Here is a 23,072-nt window from a genome sequence, read left to right on the forward strand (position 1 = left end):
GAACAGGTGCTCCCCAAGGAGAGACACTAAGTCTTATAAAGCCTTTCTGTAGTAGTTCTTCCAATTATACCTTAAGTTCCTTCAATTCTATTGGTGTCATTCTATAGGGGGCTTTAAAAATAGGTGAAATATCAGGACCTAAATCAATAGAAAAGTTTACTTCCCTATCTAGGGGGTAATCCAGGGAGATCATCTAGGAAAACATCAAGAAACTCTCTAACAACTCGGACGTCTTCTAATTTGATCTTTTTATCAGTATCTCCTGACAGGCTAGCTAAAACACTTGTACATCCTTTCTTTAATAATCTACAAGCTTCAAATGAAAAGATTATCTTCATAGGGCTGCCGGATTTATTGCTCTTAATTCTATATTCTGCCCCATCAGCTAAGTTCATCACAATCTCCTTTCTATAGCAATCTATATTGGCATGAATCTGTCAGCTCTAGTGGCAAAAGATATACTTTGAACTCCCTATCCCCAAAACTAACCGTGCAAGATTTATAAGCAAAATCAATAACCACTGTCTCTCCTACTGGTGGGGCAATCAAAAGAATATCCTCTAAAGGTTCCATTAGTATATCGGCATGGCGAGCAAAAGAAGTTGAAATAAAGAAATGTGTTGCACCCGGATCAAATAAAACTCTCGATGTATAAGAAAATAAATTCAAAGTACCTATGGCCACATCATTGGATGCTAAAGCGTCGTGCTCCGTCATCGCGAAGATCCGGCCACCTCTAGACTTTCGCCCAGGCTGGGAGGAAACTGCCCCTCCAACTCCTCTGCCTCGGCCAGCTATAGCAGAAACCCCAATAGGTGCAGTTCTAGAAGATGCTGCAGCAGCAGAAGTCAGGGCAGTGGCGGCACACGGACAGTCACAACGGATATGACCAGGCTGCCCACACTCATAGCACAAACGTGGGTTGGGGCAATCTAGAAGATGATGACCATATTTGCCACATCCAAAGCAAGGACGACCATGACTTGGCAGTCCCCTAGGAAATCCACCTCCTCTACCATCTGAGGATGGCCCATTCACACTAACCTGAAACAATACCTAGCTAAGTCCTCCAGATCCCCGTGAATCAGATCTATTATTAGATGAACCCGCACTAGAACTTTCTCGAGAAGGATGGTAGTACGGGCGACACTGTGATTGTGAAGATGGCAAGCTCTGGCTAGAACGAGGAGTTTTAGAACTCCTGCCTCGCCCAGAATGTGTCCCAGATCGCCGAGCCTCCATGGCCCTCTTCTCCTGAATCACTCCTTCAGAACTGCCTCCAAGCTCTAACGTATAGCATAATTCAACCCATATTTGAAACGTCGAGCTCAGGCTGCTTCATTTGGAACTTGATGGGGCACAAAATGGGCTAATGCATTAAACTTGACCTCATACTTTGCCACTATCATAGGACCCTGATGTAAATGCAAAATTTCTTCTTCCATCTTTTCTTTCCTCCAAGCTGGAAAATGTTTCTGATCAAAGGCATCAAGAAATAACTCCCAAGTGATGACGGCGTCCCCTATCCTTGATTTTATCAGTCTCTCTGTGGCTTTCCACCATTGTTCCTCCTCACCTTTGAGCATAAAGGCAACAAAGGTTACCTTCTGCTGATCATTACATCCTAGAGTATCCAAAATTTTCTCTATGTTCGATAACCATCCACTGGCCTCTAGCGGATCAACGCCTCCACTGTAAATTGGGGGCGGTGTGGTTTAACTGCATAAACTTATTACAGGGTGCAGCCAAGGAGAGAAGGGAAGAAGGAAGAGGAGAGGAAGAAGAAAGAGAAGAAGAAGAAGAAGGAGAAGAAGAAGAAAGAAAGAAGAAGAAGGTTGGGCCATGGGGGAGGGGTGCAGCCGTGGTGGCCACTCAGCGGCCGGCCTCTCGCCGACGGCTCAATCCTCCGGCGGTCCGAGAGAAAGCCGACAAAGAGAGATAGAGAGAGATAAAGAGAGAAAGAGAGAAAGAGGAGGGGAAGCGCACCGGCGTTAGTGGAGGTGGCGGCGGCAGCGGGTAGAGAGAGAGAAAGAGAGGAAGATGAGAATGAATCCGAGAGAGAGAGAAAGAGAGAGAGAGAGAGAGAGAGAGAGAGAGAGAGAGAGAAGCGGTAGGGAGGGGGCTGCGGCAGCGGCAGTAGGGGCCCACCGCGCCAACTGGCTCGGCCAGGTTGGCCGGGCCGACGCTTGGGGCGCGTGGCGCCCATCTCCGCTGCCACTGCATGGCACGAGCTGTCGTGCCATGCAGTGCAGATTTTTTTTTATATAAACTTGGGCTTGGGTTATTACACCAGTGGTCCCACCTCCATGCGTTGCCACAATGTGGAGAAAAGTGGCTCAATGGAGGTGCGTGGCACCTCCACCACTGCCATGGCATGCATAGCATGCTGAGCACGAGGCCGGCCACAGTGTGGCCAGTCGCGTCGTGCCCAGCAAATTTTTTTTACACTACTTGGGTTACTACTAGGCCAATCCCGCAAAGGTGGCTAGCATGGTGCGCTGGCCACAATCGAAGGTGCTCAAGGGGCTCCGAGGCTTCCTCAGCCTCACCGTCTATACCGTCGGTTCATCCAAGGCTGTGGGAAGATTGCAGCCCCATTGAATGCCCCACTCCCTAAAGGTAGGTTCGAGTAGGATGACATGGCAGAACGTGCATTTGAAGAACTCAAGCAAGCCATGACTAAGGCACCCATATTAGCCCTACCAGATTTCATCAAGACCTTTGTTGTCGAGTGTGACACATCTGGGTCAGGGATCGACACAATTTTGATGCAAGAAGAGCGACCCATAGCCTACATGAGCAAGGCCCTCTCATAACAATCGCAACAATTATCGACGTACGAGAGAGAGATGTTAGCCGTGGTCCACGCTGTTAGTAAGTGGTGCCCATACCTAATCGAAAGGCGATTCATAGTGCGCATTGATAAAAAAAGTCTGCCCTACTTACTTGGACAAAGGATCCACACTCCAGCGCAACAAAGGTGGTTCTCCAAGTTGTTCTGGTATGATTGACTTGGTTTACAAAAAAGGGTTCAGAAAATGGCGCACCCGATGCACTGTCATGCTAACCTGATGCCGCCGAGCTAGCCACCCTATCGATTCCAACCCTCCCCTTGTTGGACCGGATCAGGGATGCCACATTGAAGGACCCAAGCCCAGTGAAACATATGGCTTAGGTGACTCAAGACCCATCAAGTCAAATCGAGTACAGCACAAGAGACGGACTAGTGCTCAAGGGGGACTGGATCCTAATCCCAACTAATGCAGACTTGCGAGGCGCTTTGATTAGCCACTTCCCCAACTCAACCCTCGCGGGCCACGAGGGCATCTTTCGAACCCACAAGCGACTATGCCACAATTGTTGGTGGACCGGCATGAAGAAAGACGTGCGCAACTACATCTGCACATGTGAAGTCTACTAACGAGCCAAAGCAGATTCGACTCGACCAACCGGCCTTCTACAACCCCTTCCCATGCTGGAGCAGATCTGGGAAGATATTTCAATGGACTTCATTGGCCTACCGACTGTCCAAGGGCGATCAGTTATCATGGTGGTGGCCGACCGCCTCTCCAAGTACGCGCACTTCTCAGCGCTCGCCCACCCCTGCACTACACAAAAGGTCGCGGAGGTCTTCATTCGCGACGTGGCTAAACTTCACGGGATACCACAATCTATTGTGTCCGACCGAGATCCGGTGTTCACTAGTCAGTTCTGGCAAGAATTCTTTCGTCTACAGGGCACAACGTTCCAAATGAGCTCAACATACCATCCATAGACAGATGGGCAGATGAGGTCTTGAACCGGTGTTTGGAGCAATACCTCCGGTGCTACGTCGGAGAGCAGCCAAGGCGGTGGCTCAACTTCTTACCATAGGCGGCGTGGGCCTACAACACTGCCCACCACTCAGCCATAGACACCACATATTTTGAGGCAATTTATCGTAGGCCCCTTCCTAATTTGGTCTCCTACGCACCGACTCAACGGACGGAACGCACAGACATTGAGGAAACCCTTGTGGATAGGGATGCTTAGTTCTTACGGTTGAAGGCCAATTTGGCGGTTGCATAGAATCGAATGAAGTAGATCTACAATCGACGACACTAGGAGCGAACGTTCGCCATAGGAGATTGGGTTTACATCAAACTCCAGCCCTACCACCAAACCTCGGTTCGACCCATCATGAACGAAAAGCTAGCACATAGGTACTTTGGCCCGTACCAAGTGATTAAATGGTAGGCGAGGTGGCCTACTGACTTGATCTTCCAGATGACTCACAGGTGCACCCAGTGCTCCATGTTTCAGTATTGTGAGCCCGAGTTGAACGAAGATAGCTGTTGTGGCAAACATACCCGATCCAGCCACACATGACCAAGAGCCCATGCTACTTCAGGTTCTAGCCAAGAGAAGGATTCAGGTAGGTGGAACATTGATCACACAAGTACAAGTGGAGTGGTCCAACGGACCAACGAGAGATCCGACTTAGGAGTCTGAGTTCGAGTTGATGCAGCGCTTCCCAGAGTTCTCACCTTGAGGACAAGGTGGTCGGAAGCCTTTAAGGTAAATCCAATTAAGTTATGTAAACCTTTAAGGCAAATTCTAATTCGAGTCGTGTCAGCCTTTAGGGCTAATCCTAGTGGGACTCGTTGTAATATATATAGAGGGGTTGGGCTCCCTTGTTAAGCATCCAAGCATTGAGAAAGTATTCTAGCCTTAGTTTATCTTAGGAGTAAGAGAGATAATCTAGGAGTAGAAGTAAATTAATCTCCCTTTATCACCGCCATCGCTGCCCATCATCTTCCTCACCATCACCACCGCCATCAACCATCATTCACCCTAATCAAAGCCTACACTCCCTTGTTGTGGATCATCTCTAGTGGTTCGTAACATATCGAGTCATATAAAAAAATTATCAAAGTTTAGTATTTTATTTTTATACAAAATAGTATATAATAATAAGGTGCTAGAAATACATTATATATATAATGAATATTAGAGTATAATTATAGATCTCATGACTATAATTGATGAAGCTAGGTATTAATCTATTATATGCAAGTAATATGTATATTTAGATGTTTATAATATAATAAATTATTAATTCTACTAATTAAATTACATAATAATTATATTACCGAATATATATATATATAACAATATAATAACTACCTAATTAAACTAAATGCATTAGTTAATAGAAAATATTAACAGAAAAAAGAAAGAAAGAAAGAAACAGAAAAAGAAATAAGAATATAAAAAAAGAAGCTGCTATAGTGTTGGGCCGAGCCGAACACTATAGCAGCCATGAAAGAGGAACCGGAAGAAAGAAGGAAAAAGAAGAAAGGAAGAAGAAGAAAGAAGAGAAGAGAGAGAGAGTCGGGGAAGGAGGAGAGCCGGACCGGCGGGGAGGGGCTCGGCTGTTGCTGGCCCAGCCAACGACCGGCCTCTCGCCGGCAGCTTAGTTTCGACGAATCCAAGAGAAAAAGAGAAAGAAAGGGGAGAGAGAGAGATATAGAGAGAGAGAGAGAGAGAGAGGAGGGAGGAGGCTCACCGGCGTCATCGAAGGTGGCATCGGTGGCGGCGGCAACTGCAAACCGGCACTGACGGGGAGGAGGAAAAAGAGAGTTTGAGAGAGAGAGAGAGAGAGAGAGAGGCCAAAAGAGAGAGAGAAGGGAGAGAAGTAAAAGAGAGAAAGAGAGGCGGTGGGGGGGGGGGGTGGGGTGGAATGGCAGCGGCTGCGGCGGCGCCGCAGCTAGCTGGCCGCAATCGATTGGCTACAGCAACGGCCTTAGGGGTGTGCGGGGCACCCTTATGCACCATGCAATAGCATGGGCACGAGGTTGGCCACAATGTGGCCACATCGTGCCCATGTTAATTGTTTTTTGGTTGTTACAATACATTGTCGAGAATTATATATTTGATCAATTATAACATGATATCTACATTTATATATTATTGGGATTGCATTCATATACTCATTTATGACATGATGATCCTATGTGATTCATATTATTCAATACATAATTTATTCTCTATTTAGCATCACTAATTCGAGGTAAGGTCTATTCACTGAGCCTTTAGCTCGAGACTCTCTTTATTTTTTTTCTAACCACCCCCTTAGATATGTGATACATGACATCGACTTGAGATATCCTAGGAAGATATTTAAAGCAATGATGAGGTGAGCTATAGATGTGAGACGGTATAGATTATAGTTTATATAGAAATTGAGATGTACCATTATTTGATATTTGTACTTCATTATATTAGACGAGGATTTGTATAATACAAGTCGAATTATAGTCTACTCATGAGTATAAGTTATTTTAGTTGTATCTTGATAGTTTGTCATAGCCTATGTGTGCCCTACCAGATTATGTAGCAGTCTAGTGTGGTTGTTGTGGATTTAGATATGGATGTTAACATGTTTTATTTGATGGTGTCATAATTTATTTTGTTATGGATTGATTATGTGAGCATAAGGGTTTATCTGTGCAGGGCAGGCCCTCTCATCCTATCACGTGTGTCGCGCATGTTGTGTGGGCGCATGGACGTGCACATGCCCGTGCCGAGCGGGGGCGTTACAATGATGGTGAGGAAGAAGATGGGTGGGTGGATATGAAGGGAGATTAATTTATATCTACTTCTAAGTTATCTTACTCTTACTCCTAAGATAAATTCAAGACTAAAATAATTTCTCAATACTTGAATAATTAAACAAAGAAGCTCAGCTCCTCTATATATAGAGGTTGGATATAATGAGTCCTACTAGGACTAGCCCTAAATTCTTACATAACGCAAATTAGGATTTACTTTAACGACTTATATGACTTAATTGGAATTACCTTAAATGCTTACTTGACTTAATTAGAGTTGCCTTAAAGGCTTATATGACTTAATTAGACTTACCTTAATAGCTCACATTACTTAACTAGACTTGCCTTAAGGGCTTACATGATGAATTAATTAAAAGATAAATAGATTCTATCCATCGAGCCCAATGTCTAGTGATCCAACCTGACCTAGTTCACATCAGCCCGTAACGGACTAGGGTGGTTGGCCAGTCATTGGGGGCTAGAGGTGGTAGAGCCAGGGTGGTCGCTACTGCTAATGGAGGAGGGAACAAGGGAGGAGAGCTAGAAGATTAGGGCAAGAGTGGTAGACCACTAGGGTTTCAATAATCCAAAGCTCACTAATTAGGTGTGCACCACAAGTACCTATTGGTGGCTACTATGACTTGATCAACTTCGATCACCCCCAAATGACTAATCTAATAAGCAAACAACCATAGTTTAAGTCCAAACTAAAATACGACTCAAATAAGAAAATGAACTAATAAGCAAATAGATAAATATCAGGTGTTAAAGTGTAAACCCTTGACTATGGGTGCCAAAATCCTAAGTGGTGTGGATCCGACTCTATGATGCTAGCTAGTTCCTGTAAAAGCATAAAGGTCTAAATTGAAATGCAGATTTTTATAAATTAAACTAAACCCCTGCTTGAAATTCACCCAAACCAACCCTAGAATGGGTCAGCCTCCTCCTTGTTTTCAGTCTATGTCGAACATGATGTGATCCAGGTCTGATCAAATCGATTCATGTGAACATTGGGCTCGATGGATCAAATCTATTTATCTTTTAACTATTTCATAATGTAAACCTTTAAGGCAGGTCTAGTTTAGTTATGTGAGTCATTAAAACAAGTCCAAATAAGTCATGAAAGCACTTAAGACAAGTCTAGTTAAATCAAGTAAGCCTTTAAGGTAAGTCCAATTAAGTCACATAAATCTTTAAGGAAAGTTATAATTCGAGTTGTGTTAGCCTTTAGGGCTATCCTAGATAGATTGAGCTCTTTTGTTAATCATCTAAGCATTGAGAAATTAATTTAGCCTTATGATTATCTTAGGAGTAAAAGTACAGTAATTTAAAAGTAGAAGTACAGTAATTCTCTCTTCTCCACCACCACCACCCATTGACTCTCTCTCTCTCTTTCTCTCCAACATACTCCATCATCTTCCTCCACTACCACCACCACCATCTCTCCTACAACTGAGATCCACCACCTTTGATCATCTCCATCAATCATTATTCACCCTAACCAAACCCTAAATCCCCTTGTTGCTGATTGACTCTAATCGGTCTATAACAAACCCTATCATTTCGAGCAAGTGGGGGACTTCAATTGGAGAGATTATTGGTGAAGTAAAAGTGATTATAACTTAAACCTGTTTCTACAATTTGAGTAGACCAATCTGATTTGGGTGGGTCAATGATTTTTTTTTTCTTTGGTTTTTCTAAACTTAGCATGACTCAATTTTCCTTCACGAATTCATATTTGATCTTTGTGTTTTGGTTTGGTCTTTTACCTTCTGTATCTCTAAACCTATTAGGATCCTTGTCTCCCTCCAATATTTTCAATGTTGAGGCTTGGTAAATGAGAGGCCCATTAAAAAGTTAGGGAGCTTCACTTTGACAGCATTCTTTGTGGAGACAGATTCTACTGAAATGGTTCACATTCTATAGCAAAATGATAGACCATGGATGTGTTTAGTATTAGTAGTTGTATTGTGTGTATTTGTGGGTTAGGAGTGAAAACAGGTCGGATACAAACCGAATAGTGCTCAACCCATATCCGAATCTATATTTTTAGTTCAGATATGGATACGAACTGGATAGTGCTCAACCCATATCCGGATCTATATTTTTAGTCCGAATATGGATTCGAAGACGGATCAGATAATTTTTTAATACTGATCGGATCTTAAACGGATATAGATCAGATCATAAACGAATACATATTGGTCATAAACGAATTCTAACATTTATTTTAGACACAATTAACATAAAAGTGCTTGCAAATGGAATGTCTTCAAAAGTGCTTGCAAATTACTGCTGATAAAAGGACATTTTGACAACATTGTAGAATTACAAAGTAATTTCCCATAATTAACTCATCAAGATCAGTATTCGCACTTAGAACTGACTTAGATTAATTGAGGAACCGCAAAATCTATTGAGGTTATTTACAAAGAGAACTAAAATTGGAGCCAGAAGACAACTGTCATAGGTACTAGTATGGAAACAGAAGACGAAAATAAGGTAAATCGGAACACATATTGAGGCATAACATCATACTATTCCATTGCAGAAAGCAATGACAGGAACGAAATCAGAGGCAAAGGTTAACTGATATATACATGTGATATCAGAGATAGGATCACATGTACACCAGGGTAGAATATTTAAGATATAATGAATTGAGGAGCTCAATCTGTTTGCAAGAAATTCTGGAGCAGCATAACCATGACTTCCAACCACTCTAATATACATGTGATATCAGAGATAGGATCACATGTATACCCTACCCGGGCAGAATATTTAAGCTATAACGAATTGAGGAGCTTAATCTGTTTGCAAGATATCCTGGAGCAGCATAACCACGACTTCCAACCACTCTAGTAGACACGAGTGTCGTCTCCAGTAGGACCATTCCTAGCTAGGCCAAAATCTGAGAGTTTTGCTTTAAAATCCTGCAAGTAGTTTCTCCTTATGTTTCAACATATAACAGAAAATTGATGAGGTCAGCTACATACTGAATCCAGGAGAACATCAGACGCCTTCAGATTATGTTAGATTACAAGAGTTTCCAATCTATGTAAGAATGACAATGCTCGAGCAACATTAAAGGATATTTTGATTCGTACTGTCCAAGAAACCAGCTGTGCTCCTCCTACAACAGATGAAATTGGCAATACAAATCAGCAGCCCATAACAATTTGAAGATAAAAGGCGCATGCTTACAACTGTCACTCGTTTGCCTTTCAACTCAACCTGCAAAAGAGAACAATAAGCTGTGACAGAAACAAGCTCGAGGAGGGAGGATCGGAGGAGACAGAGCTTGGTGACAGCGACCTCGAGGAGGGAGGACTGAAGGAGGCGAAGCTTGGTGACGCCAAGCTCAAAGTGGCGACAATAGAGAGGCAAGAGAGATGACGGCAATGAAGGCAATGATCAGTGATGGCAAGGAGAGATTGGGAGGCAGCTATCCGTTGGGAGATGGAAAGGTAAGGTTTGGTGGCTTAGGGGGTTGGTATTATTAGCAATTAAACAAATATCCATTACTCAAATCTGTATCTAATAACATTAGCTATATCCGTATCTATATCCAGATCCACCCCTATTTGTATCTGAATCTGGATCGGAAATCCGTATCTGAGAATCGAGTGGCAGGTCAAACTTGATCTAATCCATTTTCACCCCTACTATATGACATTTGTATTAAGGGTGACAAAAGTTGACTCAACCAAATAATCTAACTTTTAAATATTTTTAAATTTAATCTAATCAAATTTGAGCCATAAACAGCTCAACCCATTTAACCCAATTATAAAACAAAATGTGTTCATGTTTATTACCTCAACCCAGTTTTTGTCATCCCAAATCAGCAACTATAGGATGAAAGGGAAAAAGAATTAATATTGCTGATAATGAATTTATGTTACAAAAGAAAAGGTATCATCCCCATGCCTCCACAACACACCTGATAATACTGAAAACAGCAAGTACCAAGCAGCTGTGGCATGCTTCGGATCATTTTTGTCCCTGAGCCACTAAATTTAACCCTAAAAGCTTAGTTCCTTTGAAGATACATCAACAGTAAAAGCAGTTGCATCAGCCCCTGTGAAATCTAGGTAAGTCCTGTAACTGAAGCATGTCTTACTGCGTAGGCATACTATATCAGTCCTGCTGCATAGGCTTACTAAAAGTTGGTCCTCCTGCAGGCAGCCATGACAAAAAAAAAACAAATAACAAGATGCCACATGCCATATCTCTGTACAGATTCTAGGATCTCATAAAAGCTCCATGCGAGACCTGTGAATATTAACAGAGCAGCTGCCTGCCCAAGCTTCCAGAATTGCTGGAACTCTTGCCAATCATATAAAGATGGAGCACTTCAAGCCAAGAAGGATGGCCACTTATCTCTTGCATAAAATCTTCTGGGCGATCAACCAGTGGGTATTAAGGGTTAACTGTTTGAGAACCATATCTTACACACCATCAGTTGATTTTCAATATGCACAGCATCGATCATGTTTTAGCACATCCAAGCCCATGAGGAGATGTCACATTCGAATCAATGACTGCTGCCTGCCTACTGGTCATCACTAGTAATAGCAGCATCTTATCGAGCTCATCCACCCAGTACAGGCAAGTCATTTATCAGATGAGAACTAACCAGAAATGTCAGCTCTCGAGGGAATCGCCACAAATGCCATGCGGAGAATCTGGATGCAGCACCTAAACATCAAAGCTCCAGCAGCTCGTGTCACTAGACTAAAATGTATCTATGCAAGGCCCAAGTTTTCACATATCCCTCCTAGAAACACTAGAAGAGTTCTGTCTCCTAGCAGTGCCATGCTGCGGAGCATCTCGTGATCTGTCACTGGAGTGCCCCAGATCATCCAAATTTCGGTAGCTGCCATTCCTTGGTATAAATGAATTGAATTTGTCGTCTTCTTCAGAAGATTTGGACTCAGGAAGCATATCCAAATGTCTCTGTCTTTGACCACCAGCTCTCAAGCTCCTCATGTTGGAGGAATTTTTGACTGGAGTGCTGGAAGACCCCTTCATAACCAGGAACTCCTTAGGAATGCTGTCCATGTCCGTAAAACAATTCCGGGACTTAGCATCTGCTATCAGAGCGGCCCAGTCATCTGATTTCATGAGAGCATTGGCATTGCCAACAACCTGAAAATAAATAAAACCAAACCACATCACTTCTATGTCTACTTTGAACTGTCTGAGTATAGATGTATAAATAATTGTGTAATTATGTCTACACATGCTGAAGGGAGAGAGAGAGAGAAGAGCTTACCCATAGTGCCCTCCTAGCTCGGGTAAGAGCAACATTCATGCGGCGTATGTCAGCAACAAAACCCACACCATGGCTAGAGGCACGGACGCATGACATAATGATCACATCACGCTCCTGGCCTTGGAAAGCATCAACAGTGTTGATGTATATATCTTTCCCTTCCTCTGAATTTAGAATATCTTCAAACTCCCGTTGAAGACACTTCAGCTGCAACTTGTACGGTGTAATTATGCCAACAGATACCTTTTTCCCACCATTATCTTTCAAAATCTTCTGTAGATGCTCGTACAACCGCAATGAAAACTGTGCTTCATGAATATTCTGGTATGAGGCAGATCCACCTCTATGGGATTCTCGACCATGTATGATATCATAAAATACATAAGGCTTCAATAAAGCATCTTTATAGTAGACTTCATCACCTAAGTTGGCAATGCTCTCACTATCTGTAAGGCGTCCTTGATAGAAGTATCTTGATGGAAAATCACGAATTTGAGGATGCATTCTATACTGTACAGATAACAACATAGTAGGGCAACCAGCTTGTTGAAATCTCTCAAAAAGGCTTCTGCTGTAGAGCAAAGTTCCAGCTGCTTTGCTTATGACAGTTGCAGGGAGTTGTTGTGGATCACCAACCAGGACACATCTTGCAGCACCAAGTGAAAGCGGAGGGAGAACAGCTACTTCACTAGCCTGGGCAGCCTCATCAATGACAACCATATCAAACCCATGAGTTAAACGAGAGAACAACTTGCGCCCACTGCTTGACACCGTCGTGAAAACAATTTCTGCTTCATTGGCAAAACTAGCTTCAAGATTAGCTCGAGCATCTTCCAAGTTAAAGCTGCTTCCAGCTCGGAACCTACTTTCTAAAATAAGGAGCCGTGACATCTCAACCAAAACTTTATCTCTACCTTCCACAGCAGCAGCGAGGTTTTGAAGTAGTATATCACGATTATGGTCCCGAGCAGCAAGCACGTCCGGATCAACTCCAACAGAACCTTGGGATCTACCTGCTGCGGCTGCTACATTGAGTTCTCTTTGTAATATGGTTACTTGGTTTGAGAGCTGCTGTTCACGAGTTCTCAACTGATGCAGCCAACCAATAACTTCTTCACGTCCCTTCAGCAATAGCTGTTCAGTTCTTCGCTCAACAGAAACAGCCTGAGCTGCACGAGTTTGTGAGTCAACTCCTACACGTGCAACATCAGGCCGATAAACCTTCATCTCTCCATCAATGAAGCCACGATCAAGAACACGAGCTAGCAGTTCATCTGTAGCAGCATTAGATGGGGCACAAACAAGCATCCGGGGCTTGGGACAAAGTTTTGGCAGAGTCCGAAAGAGGTTCTGGTCCATACTCTGCAGTACTTCATCAATTGATCCTGTTCCAACACTCTCTGAACTGCTACCACTAGATTGCTTGTAGCTCTCAGGAGCAAGTTTCTTTAGCAGAGCATTGTAGTAATGCTGATATTGCACAAGATGAATAACATTTAACATTCCCCATACAGTGTGCGTCTTTCCAGTCCCTGGAGGGCCTTGAACAAGTGTGAAAGGCCAAGGATCTTGCCGTTTTGCCCCTCCACTGCTTGTACCAGCAGCTGTATGCATTGCGGCCCACTGAATTGCAGCCAACTGTGGACCATTAAATGTCCGATGAAGATGATCAACAAAATTCTGAGTGAAACAATCAGGCATAGCAGGAGGCTGCTCTTCATACTTGGGGAAATGTTCTGGACTCGGTTTAAGAATTGCAGTTTGCATCTGCAACACAATTATCTCAGCACCAAATAAATACAGCAAAGGTAAAACTAAAATCTGTCCACCTGTCAATATCTTATCACCTGCAAGTTGAGCCGACGAAATGCATGTAGAGCAATGTATTCACGCTGAGTTGTTGCAAGAGACCCAAGAATAGTTAGATACCAAATGCTCTTGGGTTGAAGCTTCCTCAGGATATGATCATCATCCACCTTGCTACAGAAGTTCCAAAAGAACACAAAAAGTTAATTCATGAATGCTCAACAAATTATGAAAATGCATGTACACTGCACAAAGAGCTGGTGGCAAGATTTTAAGAAAATGTTCGATTGTATTTATAGATATCAATGCTATATTGAAAAACAGAAAACACAATACTATTGACTGAAGAAAGCAGAAATGGCGGAAGGCTATTATTGAAAGAGAGAAAACACAATACTGTTGACTGAAGAAAGCACAAATGTACAACTTGTTTCCACTTTGTGCTAGAGCGCTCCCACATAACTTTTATTTGACATAATTGAATTCAACTTCACATGATATGTAATTAGGCATCCCGCTCTCTAAATCTTCACTTTGCCTACTATTAATATCCAGATACCAACTAAACTGTCTCCAATTTCTAAGCTCAGACAATTATTGCTAATCAGACCTATCAGCCACCCACAAGGTTTTGCAAAACCAAACCTACTGTAATCATCTGAACCTACATGTTGACAACATAATGTTTCTTTCTATGCAGAGGAAGTTGGAAATAGATATTACCTGCTATAGTCACCTAAATCCCCAACATAAAAATGGAGAATTGCTCCAGGAGGGTCACGTGTATCAATAGGAGCATGACGCCTGACTGTACCAACAACTCGTCCAGTTGTACTATCTGGTTCAGTATCCTCTTCGTTCAAAGTGTTGTTCCTCCTAATAGACCTGGTTGCTTGGACAACTACAAAATATAATTGCTATGAGCAACACTAAGTCTAGTATGATCATATGATACTTTATAAACCAATAAAGGAAGAACAAGAAAGCCATGTGAAATTAACTAAACTAAAAGAGCCAATATCACCTGAACCAGGCCGGGGAGATGACACAACCGCGACATCACCTTCCTTAAAAGTCCACTTGCATTCTTGTACAGGGAAAACTACCACATCATACCATCCTGAAATGAAAATAGGAAAAGTAAAATGAGATTATTGAACTGCACATAAACAATCATCTTAAACAAAAGGCCTCAACAATGAAGCCATTCAACAGAAAACCATGGTTGAGCGGGGGCCTAAAATCTATGAAAATAAAGAAGAAAGCTAGCCAAAAAAAAAAACGCACGAATAAATAACTAGTAGTATGTAACAACTAAAATAAAAAATTATAAATTAAATAAATCAATTGCTTTCCATGTAAGCAATAAGGAAACATGAAAGCTAATGAGTAATGAGCATTCAGACATTCGCTAGTTTACAAAAGACATGCTGTCCCTCTAAATGACCCTTATATAAGACATTATCTGATATAAACCATAATTCATTACACCACTAAGCTTGTCTGACATTGATGTTGAGACAATAACTCGCCATCCATTCTGTAGTAGCACCACAGTTTGATCCTTTGCAGAATAGATACCTCCGAAAATATTATGGACTAGCTGACACATGGAGTTATATAATTTTTGAAACAAATGCTGCAGATTCCAGATTCTTCTTAAAGGGTGTGGAAGTACCAGATTCTACTACCAAAAATACCACCAGATAAGATATTTAACAACCAACAGTCACCCACATGATCCGCATACTGCACTGCACTGCACTGCACTGCGCTGGTAAGAACTAAATATGCAAATCTAGTAATAGTTTCTTCAAGGCCACACACAAACAGCTCGGCCGGCACAGCAGATAATAGGTATGGCATCTGCAGTAGCAAGCACCATTACAGACACTATGAACCCAAAGCGGACCTCAAACAATTTTTCTAAGTTTAACTTCTCTAAATTGATTGTATTATATTATAAAGAACTTCATCACAATTACATAGTAGTAGCATATCATATCAAGTCTAACCAAAACACAAGAATTAAAGAAAAAGAAGTATAAAATATAAAAGAAATATAGTTTTATTTATCAAAAAGTATTGGAAAGAGTTGACAGTTTGACATGGCATTACCAAAAGAAAAAATAACATCTTCTAACTTATGTTGCATTAGACTTTAACCTGAAGAGTAATCAAATTAAATACATCATTCATCATATACTTCTAATAAATTCTCTCCTATCATAGCATCTCCATCTACTTCACCATCGTCGTCCTTTTAAAAAGTCAAACCCCAAATTTTCAATGTTCAGAAGCCTTAGTTTCTTTGATTGATAAGTAATCATTGGCCATAGATTATCGACCAGTTTATATATGTCCATAATTGAAGTATCAGATAAATATTACCTGAAAAATAAAATAAACTTAAATATGTTAAAGGAGGCCATAATCCATCGTAGCAGCCACCATAACCCGCCATAGCCGCTGACCTAACATGCCATGGCGCACGTAATAACCTGGTACCATGGCAGCCACCATGATGTCAATCCACTATTTTGCACTGCTATAACAGTAGTTTGGCGGTGAGAGGTCAAAGCCAATATTATGGAAAAAAATTGTAGCTCCTGTTGTAACATCTAGAAAGCACAAAAGTTCGGACCCACCAAGTACAATCAGACTATTCAATCACAACCTTAAGTAGTAATCCCAGTAGCTAATTCCCAAGAATAATCATGGAAATACAAACATTTCATCACTGATTGACAAGAAATCAGCTACTACTGGCGGATGAAGAAAATAGACATAAAGTTATATTTAGAGCTTGAAAGACTTGACGCATAACCTAACCCGGAAGAGTTATCCTAATAACATCATAATAAGTGCAATCATATACCCAACTATTTAATTGGCAAATAAGTTAAATATTTCACAGTAAGATGAAGCAGAAGTCTAAGTTTTCCTAGTTCCTTCTAATGTAACATGCTCAAATTGACTTTTTGGCAGGGGTGAAAACAGTCCAGATACGGATCATATTCATATCCATATCTCTTTTTTTCAGATATGGATACCATATCCGCTAAATACAACCACTGATAAGGATCAAATATCAGATATTATCTGTGTTCATTTTCTAAATGTGTTATTAGAGATACTGTAGAATATACTGTAGAATATAAGTAAATGTATATGAAAATTATATTAGAGATAAAAGTATAAAAAGTATTGTATATCACTATTTTAATAATATTTGAAATTAAATTATATGCAGATATTGATTCGAATATTATTCTTCAACCTATATATGTATCTGCATAATCTGGATACAAACATGAATTCGAATCTCAAGATGAATAGAAAAATCTCAACCCATATCTAAAAAATCTCGGATATGGAATCACATTGGGACAGATATAATTTGACCCATTTTCGCCACTACTTTTTGGTAAAAAAAATCAACAATTCAGAAAAATAGAAGCACCAATAGATGGTGAAGCATTAATCAGTATTTTATGAAGCAAACTTCATAATCAAGATTTCACTAGGTAAGGCAATGAAGGCGTAGACAACAGAAAAATGAACAATAGCCATCAAACTAAATGAACATTGAACCAAAGCTCAGAGTTTGGTTTCATGTTTGGTCTTGGTCTCAGTGTATGAAAAAACTGAAACATTTGAAGTTTCGGTCAGTTTATGTATATTCCATATTGGTTTGACAGTTTCAGTTTTGGTCTTCTTTTTCTATTTAAAAAGATGAAAATAGATTCAGAAAAATCAGAACAAGCCTGGATCATGTAGAGTAGTTAACTATCAATGAATGCAATATTGGCTGACAGAATATCCATAGCACCCAAAAGAGATCTTGCCAAAGCGACACAAAACAGCAAGAAAATTAAAAGTGAAATCTGTCAAATTATATTCCAAGATATAAAGCATGGTCACTTCAAATAGCATGTTTTGTCCGGGTCCATGTCCATGTTGGACACTTGTCGAACACTCGTTGGACACGCGTCGGACAATTCTACAACATATCCGATATTTAAGAAATTATGGAATAAATTCGGACACTCCTTAGACACTTTTAGACACTCTTGAGAAATTTTTTGGATATAAAATTTATCATATGCTATAAAAGTTGATAATATAAATTATCTATTTTAGAAATTTCCTGCATATGCTATAGAAATATAATGTAACAATCACAAGTTAGTGCATAAAAGAAAATCAATATTAACAAATTATTGTAAAATCACAGATTCGCCTATGCATCCACTGTAGTTAAGTAATGGTAGCTAGTTATTTATTCTCAAAATATGGAATTGTATTGTCACATATTAGCATTATCGTTTTTGGCTTTCTAGTATTGTGTACATTTTATTTTTCTCTCATAAATAATTTATGCAAGCTAGTGTATTTATACTATAAGTTTAGAAAAAATTTCTTTAAACATATTGATAACATATATAATGCTTTTATTTATTTATTTTGCCATGTCGTAAATATGTCGTGTTTGTGTTCCATATTCGTGTCTGTACTTCTCAGATTCCAAGACAATATGCACAGCATTTTAGTTGGCACAACAATATAGCTACCATCCTTCTTCATTGATTTGGGATGTAAGAGAGTCAATCATTCATTTTGTGGTCCATATTTGGTTGGATTCATGTAAAGAGAACCAAAATCCAACTTAATAAACAAAAATGGACCTAAAATCATTATTTCAGTTGCTTTGATAGATTCAACCAAAAATACCAACACTACAAAAACTGTCAATAAAACCACCAATTGAGGCTTGAAGCCGGCTAAAACCAACAAAAGCCATCCCAAAAGCAATGAATTTACCAGATTCAAGGTGAGTTCCATCAACTATTGATGAAACAGATCTGTTCATTTCTGCTGAAACTCGACGTCATGCATTGAACAAATGAATGAATAGAAGTTTCACCCAAGTGTACTTGTCGGAAACTAAGGCCGAGATTCACCGATCACCAGAACCAAAAAGATTTCTGGTTTTCACTTTGGTTTTGCACCATTTGCAGTTGAAACTGATCCATTTTGGTCTAATTTTTTTTTCTAATGGTAAAATCTGAAACCAAAACTTTCAACCATGAATTAACCAGTAGGAACTTCACAAGGGACAACAGAAAGGCTTCATGAGAATAAATTCAAAATTGATAAGGAAATCTACAAAGCTTATATATATGACTATATGGGCATCTTTGGCAAGACCAAAAACAAAAATGGGAACCCATTAGTCATTAGTACTCCTAAAAGTAAAATTATATTAGATATACATGTATTTTAAGTCATATCTGCATACAAAAATAACTAGCACTAGTGCACAACAGGGTTGGGTGTGCAACGTCTATGTAGCCTTATCGCATAACTAGAGAGATTTATTCCCTCGCTTGAACCTGCACTACTAAGATATGTAGTAGCAAGGTATACAGTCACTACAAGTTATGCTCTCTAAAAGTAGATTCACAACCATACTATTTCCTCTATAAGAAACAGCAGATACTGACATCCAAATGTAAATAGAGAATCAATTCAGCAACATCCAAATTGAGAAACCACAACCAACGAAAGAATGCTATCAATTTTAAAATTAGTTTGACGAAATTGTACAAGAAAAATCAATCTTTCAATCAAACCATCAAAATGGTAATAACCAACCTAATTATGAATACCTTAAAGAAAGCTGATTAGCAGTAAAACATATCAATCAAGGCAGCCTTGTACAAATCAGAAGCTGTGGAGGAGTTAAAAGAAAACAACACATATAGACTAAACAGACCTCTTTCTCGTCTTTCCACAGCTTTTATGCGAACCATTATATGTGCATCCCTTGAAACTGATTCTAGAAGCTCCTCATATGTGCTATATAGCTGAGCTCGGCATTCCTCAAAAAGCAAAGGCTCAAACACTCTGACATACTCCTCGACAGACTCAAAACTTCCAGGAACACACTGAAGTTCTGTCTCCTCTGGTAAAACACAAATTCTTGTATTATATTTCTATCACAAAACAGAAAGGTTGAACAATAATTCCACAATGTAGGGAAAAACACAAATGGAATAATATAAAATTTAATGATTATCCCCGTCGAGTAGCTGTTACTGCACAAACTAGGAAGTAAAGATGCGCAGCACGATAAAAATGTCAAAACAACTGTCAATTTGACACAAAAGGGAGACAGCTTAGTTCTTCCTCCATAACAGGTGGATAGTACACCAGGAAAGGATTCTTAACTACAAGGCCAAGTTGCTTGCAAAGAATGACGTCATTACAAGGTGATCCAAATATTGATCAGTGGATTACATGACAATATATTGCTTAGGAAACAGGTTAAAATTTCTTTTTTCTTCATAGAAACAGACTTAATGAGTATTTGCTTAGTTGTAATCCAATATGATGAATTCAAATTCTGATCATCATAACCATGATAAAGATTGTGCAGATGCTAGTAGAAAATTGAATGTCAAATTCAGCACAATGTACCATATGAGATGCTAAAACTTTTGCCTGGTTACCACAAAAATTCAAAAACGTTATTACAAGTAACTTAATGATAATTACAAGATGGCTACCAAGTGACACTGAAAACTAGGAATCCTATAGTCTAAAAAGGAGTAACAGACCCCATTATTTCAAAGAAGGGCTAACCTGGATGGTGCCAGAATTTATCGTTTGTCACCTCCCGCAGCAGCCGTTCCACTGATGTATCTTGATATTGTAAGTTGCTTGGAGCTTGCTTTTTAGCAGGAAGATGCTTTTTATTTCCCAATTTCTGATCTGCATTACTTTGACCTGCTACCACTTGTTTCCGTGAAGAAAATGGAGGATTCTTGAACTGTCTAGAGTCTACTGGCTGCTTCCATGAACCCTGTCTTGGAATCGGTGGTGAGTACCCTTCAGAAGTAAATTCATTATTGTTTACCTTCTTGGAGCGAGTTTGGGATCCAGAATCAATATAATCACCATTTGATTCAGCTTTTTGTTCAATAGGATCTGGCAAACTACTTCCATCAGACTCCTTGCTTATTGGTTGACTCTGCCTTTCTGCAAAACGTTCAACAACAGCAGCGCTAGCACGAGAAGCATCTTTTACAGTACGTGTGATAATGGGGGCAGGAAACGATGTTTGCCTCCTTGGCATTGAAGTTTTCATAGTGCCTGCTTGTTTAGCATCCTCAACATTAATAAAAAGTGTCTGCCTAGCTCTTTTCTTCCCCAGCATTGCTTCCTTGTGCTCATCAAGTTTAGGCCTCTTTGCAGGATTATGTCCAACTTTTAATGCATAACTAGCTTCAACCCCTTTCACATCTTTAAACTTTGTGGTTGAAGGATGTTCCTCTAGGCCATCTGCAGATAGACCTTTAAACTCACACTCTAAATTTCTGTTGCTCTCTGATCCTGATGGACCATAAACTTTCTCATCTGTATAAGTATCCAAAACTTCACTGTTGGTAGGTCCAAGAAGAGTACGGTCATCCTTATCAATATCATCAGACTTAACTAAACCAGTTTCACTCTCTTCAGTTGCTTTTTGCTCCTGAGCAGCTTCAGTGCTATCTATCTCATCTTTATCGCTAGGATCAGTCCCCACAGTGTCAGAATTGTCGGCCACATCAGACCATTCACCTTCTTCTCTTTCAACAGCTTGGACATCCTGCCCTGCAGGCGGAAGTCGTGCACCTTTAGTATCATCTGTGTAATTAGCAATTATAGATGTAGAGGCTCTATTAGCATTCAAGTCAACTCCCTCCATCTTGCATTCCTTTAAGTTCTGTGAATCCTTATTCCTAACAAAAGGTTGAAAGACTGAACCAGAAGAAGCATGTGTAAATGCATTTATTATTCGTTGACAACCTTCAGGTGGTGGAAGTAAATTGGAGGTCCGATTACTCAAAATAGGAAGAGACTTTTGGGGCTGTGATACGACAACAGTATTTTTCTCATCTTCCTCCTCTGTCGGCAGTTCATTAAGGTCAAATAATAGCTTTCCACGAGATCCCATTTCATATGTAAATGCATATAAGATGAATAATTCTATTATAGTATCCTGAGGGCCTTTCGCAATTTTCTTTCAGATAGAAAAAGAGCATGTGATATCAATACGCCAGGTCAACATTGATAACTTGAATAGACTCTCAAGACTTTCCAAGCAACTGATTTCTGCAACTATTTTCACCAGCATGATCAATCAATGAGAGAAACGAAGTATACCAACAAAAATAAAAATAAAAATAAGGGATGTTTGGATGCTCCATTCCATAGGCTGTAACCTTTGGAAAAGTGAGAAGGGTTAAAGAATAAAAAAAGAGAGAGGGAGAAGTGAGCCGGAAAGGAGAACTGCTAGAGCAGAATCCTGAGAAAGCGACTCGGATAAAACCATTTCAATCAGGTATATTATCCCCAAAGATCTTGAATAGAGAAACTAGTCATCGCTTCTAGCCCTGCCCACTTCTTCCTCTCCCAGTCCACTTCTTAGGCATGAGGATGTACAAATCGTATGGGACTCGGCATCCAGACAGGCCCCTTAATAAATAAAGGAAATAAGTAACTTAGGAGCAACACATCAACCTTTGTCCACAGATCCAAAACGGAAAGAAAATAGAGAGGCAGAGGAGAAGGAAAGCTCGATCCAAAAGAAAGAAAAGAAAAGAGAACATTGACACTTACTTATAGCTCCTTCCCCCGGCCTTGGATCGTCGGCTTTCTTCTTCCAAGAACCACCTAAAAGAGCTGCCCTCGATCTTTTCCTGGCAAAGATTCCGCACCTAAACGAGCACTCTCCTTCGCAGGATCCGACCCTAATCTACGACCGCAAATACTCTGCTCCTCATCGACGACACCCCGATCTGACGCAAGAAGAGAAAAATAAAAATCCTCCTCTCTCCCAGTTCGCATCAGACCAGAATTGGGGAAGTAAAAGATTTGGAACCCTAACATCTGTGTGACATATTTATTAACTTTGTAATGGGTCGGGTTTTATTCGTTCAAATACAATCCGCTTCGTACGAACTAATTGAAGAGATATAAGCAGACCCGGTATCCGAGTCAGACCTGCAAACTCGAACTCCGCCACGCGTCCTACTCTCGACGCACTAAAGCATCTTTAACAGGAAAATTCTGAAAACCCCGATTCAAATAATACTCTGGGATCCAAATTCTACAAACTCAGTTCACGAAAGCTCGACGCCGAGAGGAAGATTCAATTTTAACGATAACTTGGCTGGGTGGCGAGTGGCTTAGGGAGGGTGAGAATCTCCCTAAGCAGCAAAGGAATTTTATTCTTTTTATCATTTTTATTCTTTCTATCATTATTAATTCTTTTTGGCAATTATGGAAACACTGTAATGGTGTTAATTTTGATTCTCCTCCTGTTACATCGTACGCTTGTTGGCATA

General features: G+C 40.4%; 1 protein-coding gene across 3 annotated transcripts; it reads right to left on the bottom strand.

The window, feature by feature from the left end:
- Positions 1-10,452: 10,452 nt before the first annotated feature.
- Positions 10,453-22,585, bottom strand: LOC140786275 (probable helicase MAGATAMA 3). Of its 3 annotated transcripts, XM_073134578.1 has the most exons (9): positions 22,345-22,585; positions 21,532-22,200; positions 20,326-21,336; positions 19,457-19,645; positions 14,702-14,797; positions 14,401-14,578; positions 13,719-13,851; positions 11,872-13,638; positions 10,453-11,744 (listed from the first exon to the last, which is right to left on the bottom strand). In XM_073134578.1, the coding sequence occupies exons 2-9, from the start codon at positions 21,677-21,679 to the stop codon at positions 11,361-11,363; spliced, it is 3,906 nt and encodes a 1,301-aa protein (XP_072990679.1). In that variant the 5' UTR covers positions 21,680-22,200; positions 22,345-22,585; the 3' UTR covers positions 10,453-11,360. The 3 variants fall into 3 exon arrangements, with proteins under 3 accessions (XP_072990679.1, XP_072990678.1, XP_072990677.1); XM_073134577.1 differs by having other exon boundaries at positions 20,326-21,843; XM_073134576.1 differs by having other exon boundaries at positions 20,326-22,200.
- Between the last annotated feature and the right edge of the window lie 487 nt (positions 22,586-23,072).

This window comes from Typha latifolia, chromosome 4, assembly GCF_019914945.1.
Source record: "Typha latifolia isolate L0001 chromosome 4, TyphaL0001v2, whole genome shotgun sequence".
Taxonomy (NCBI): Eukaryota; Viridiplantae; Streptophyta; class Magnoliopsida; order Poales; family Typhaceae; genus Typha; species Typha latifolia.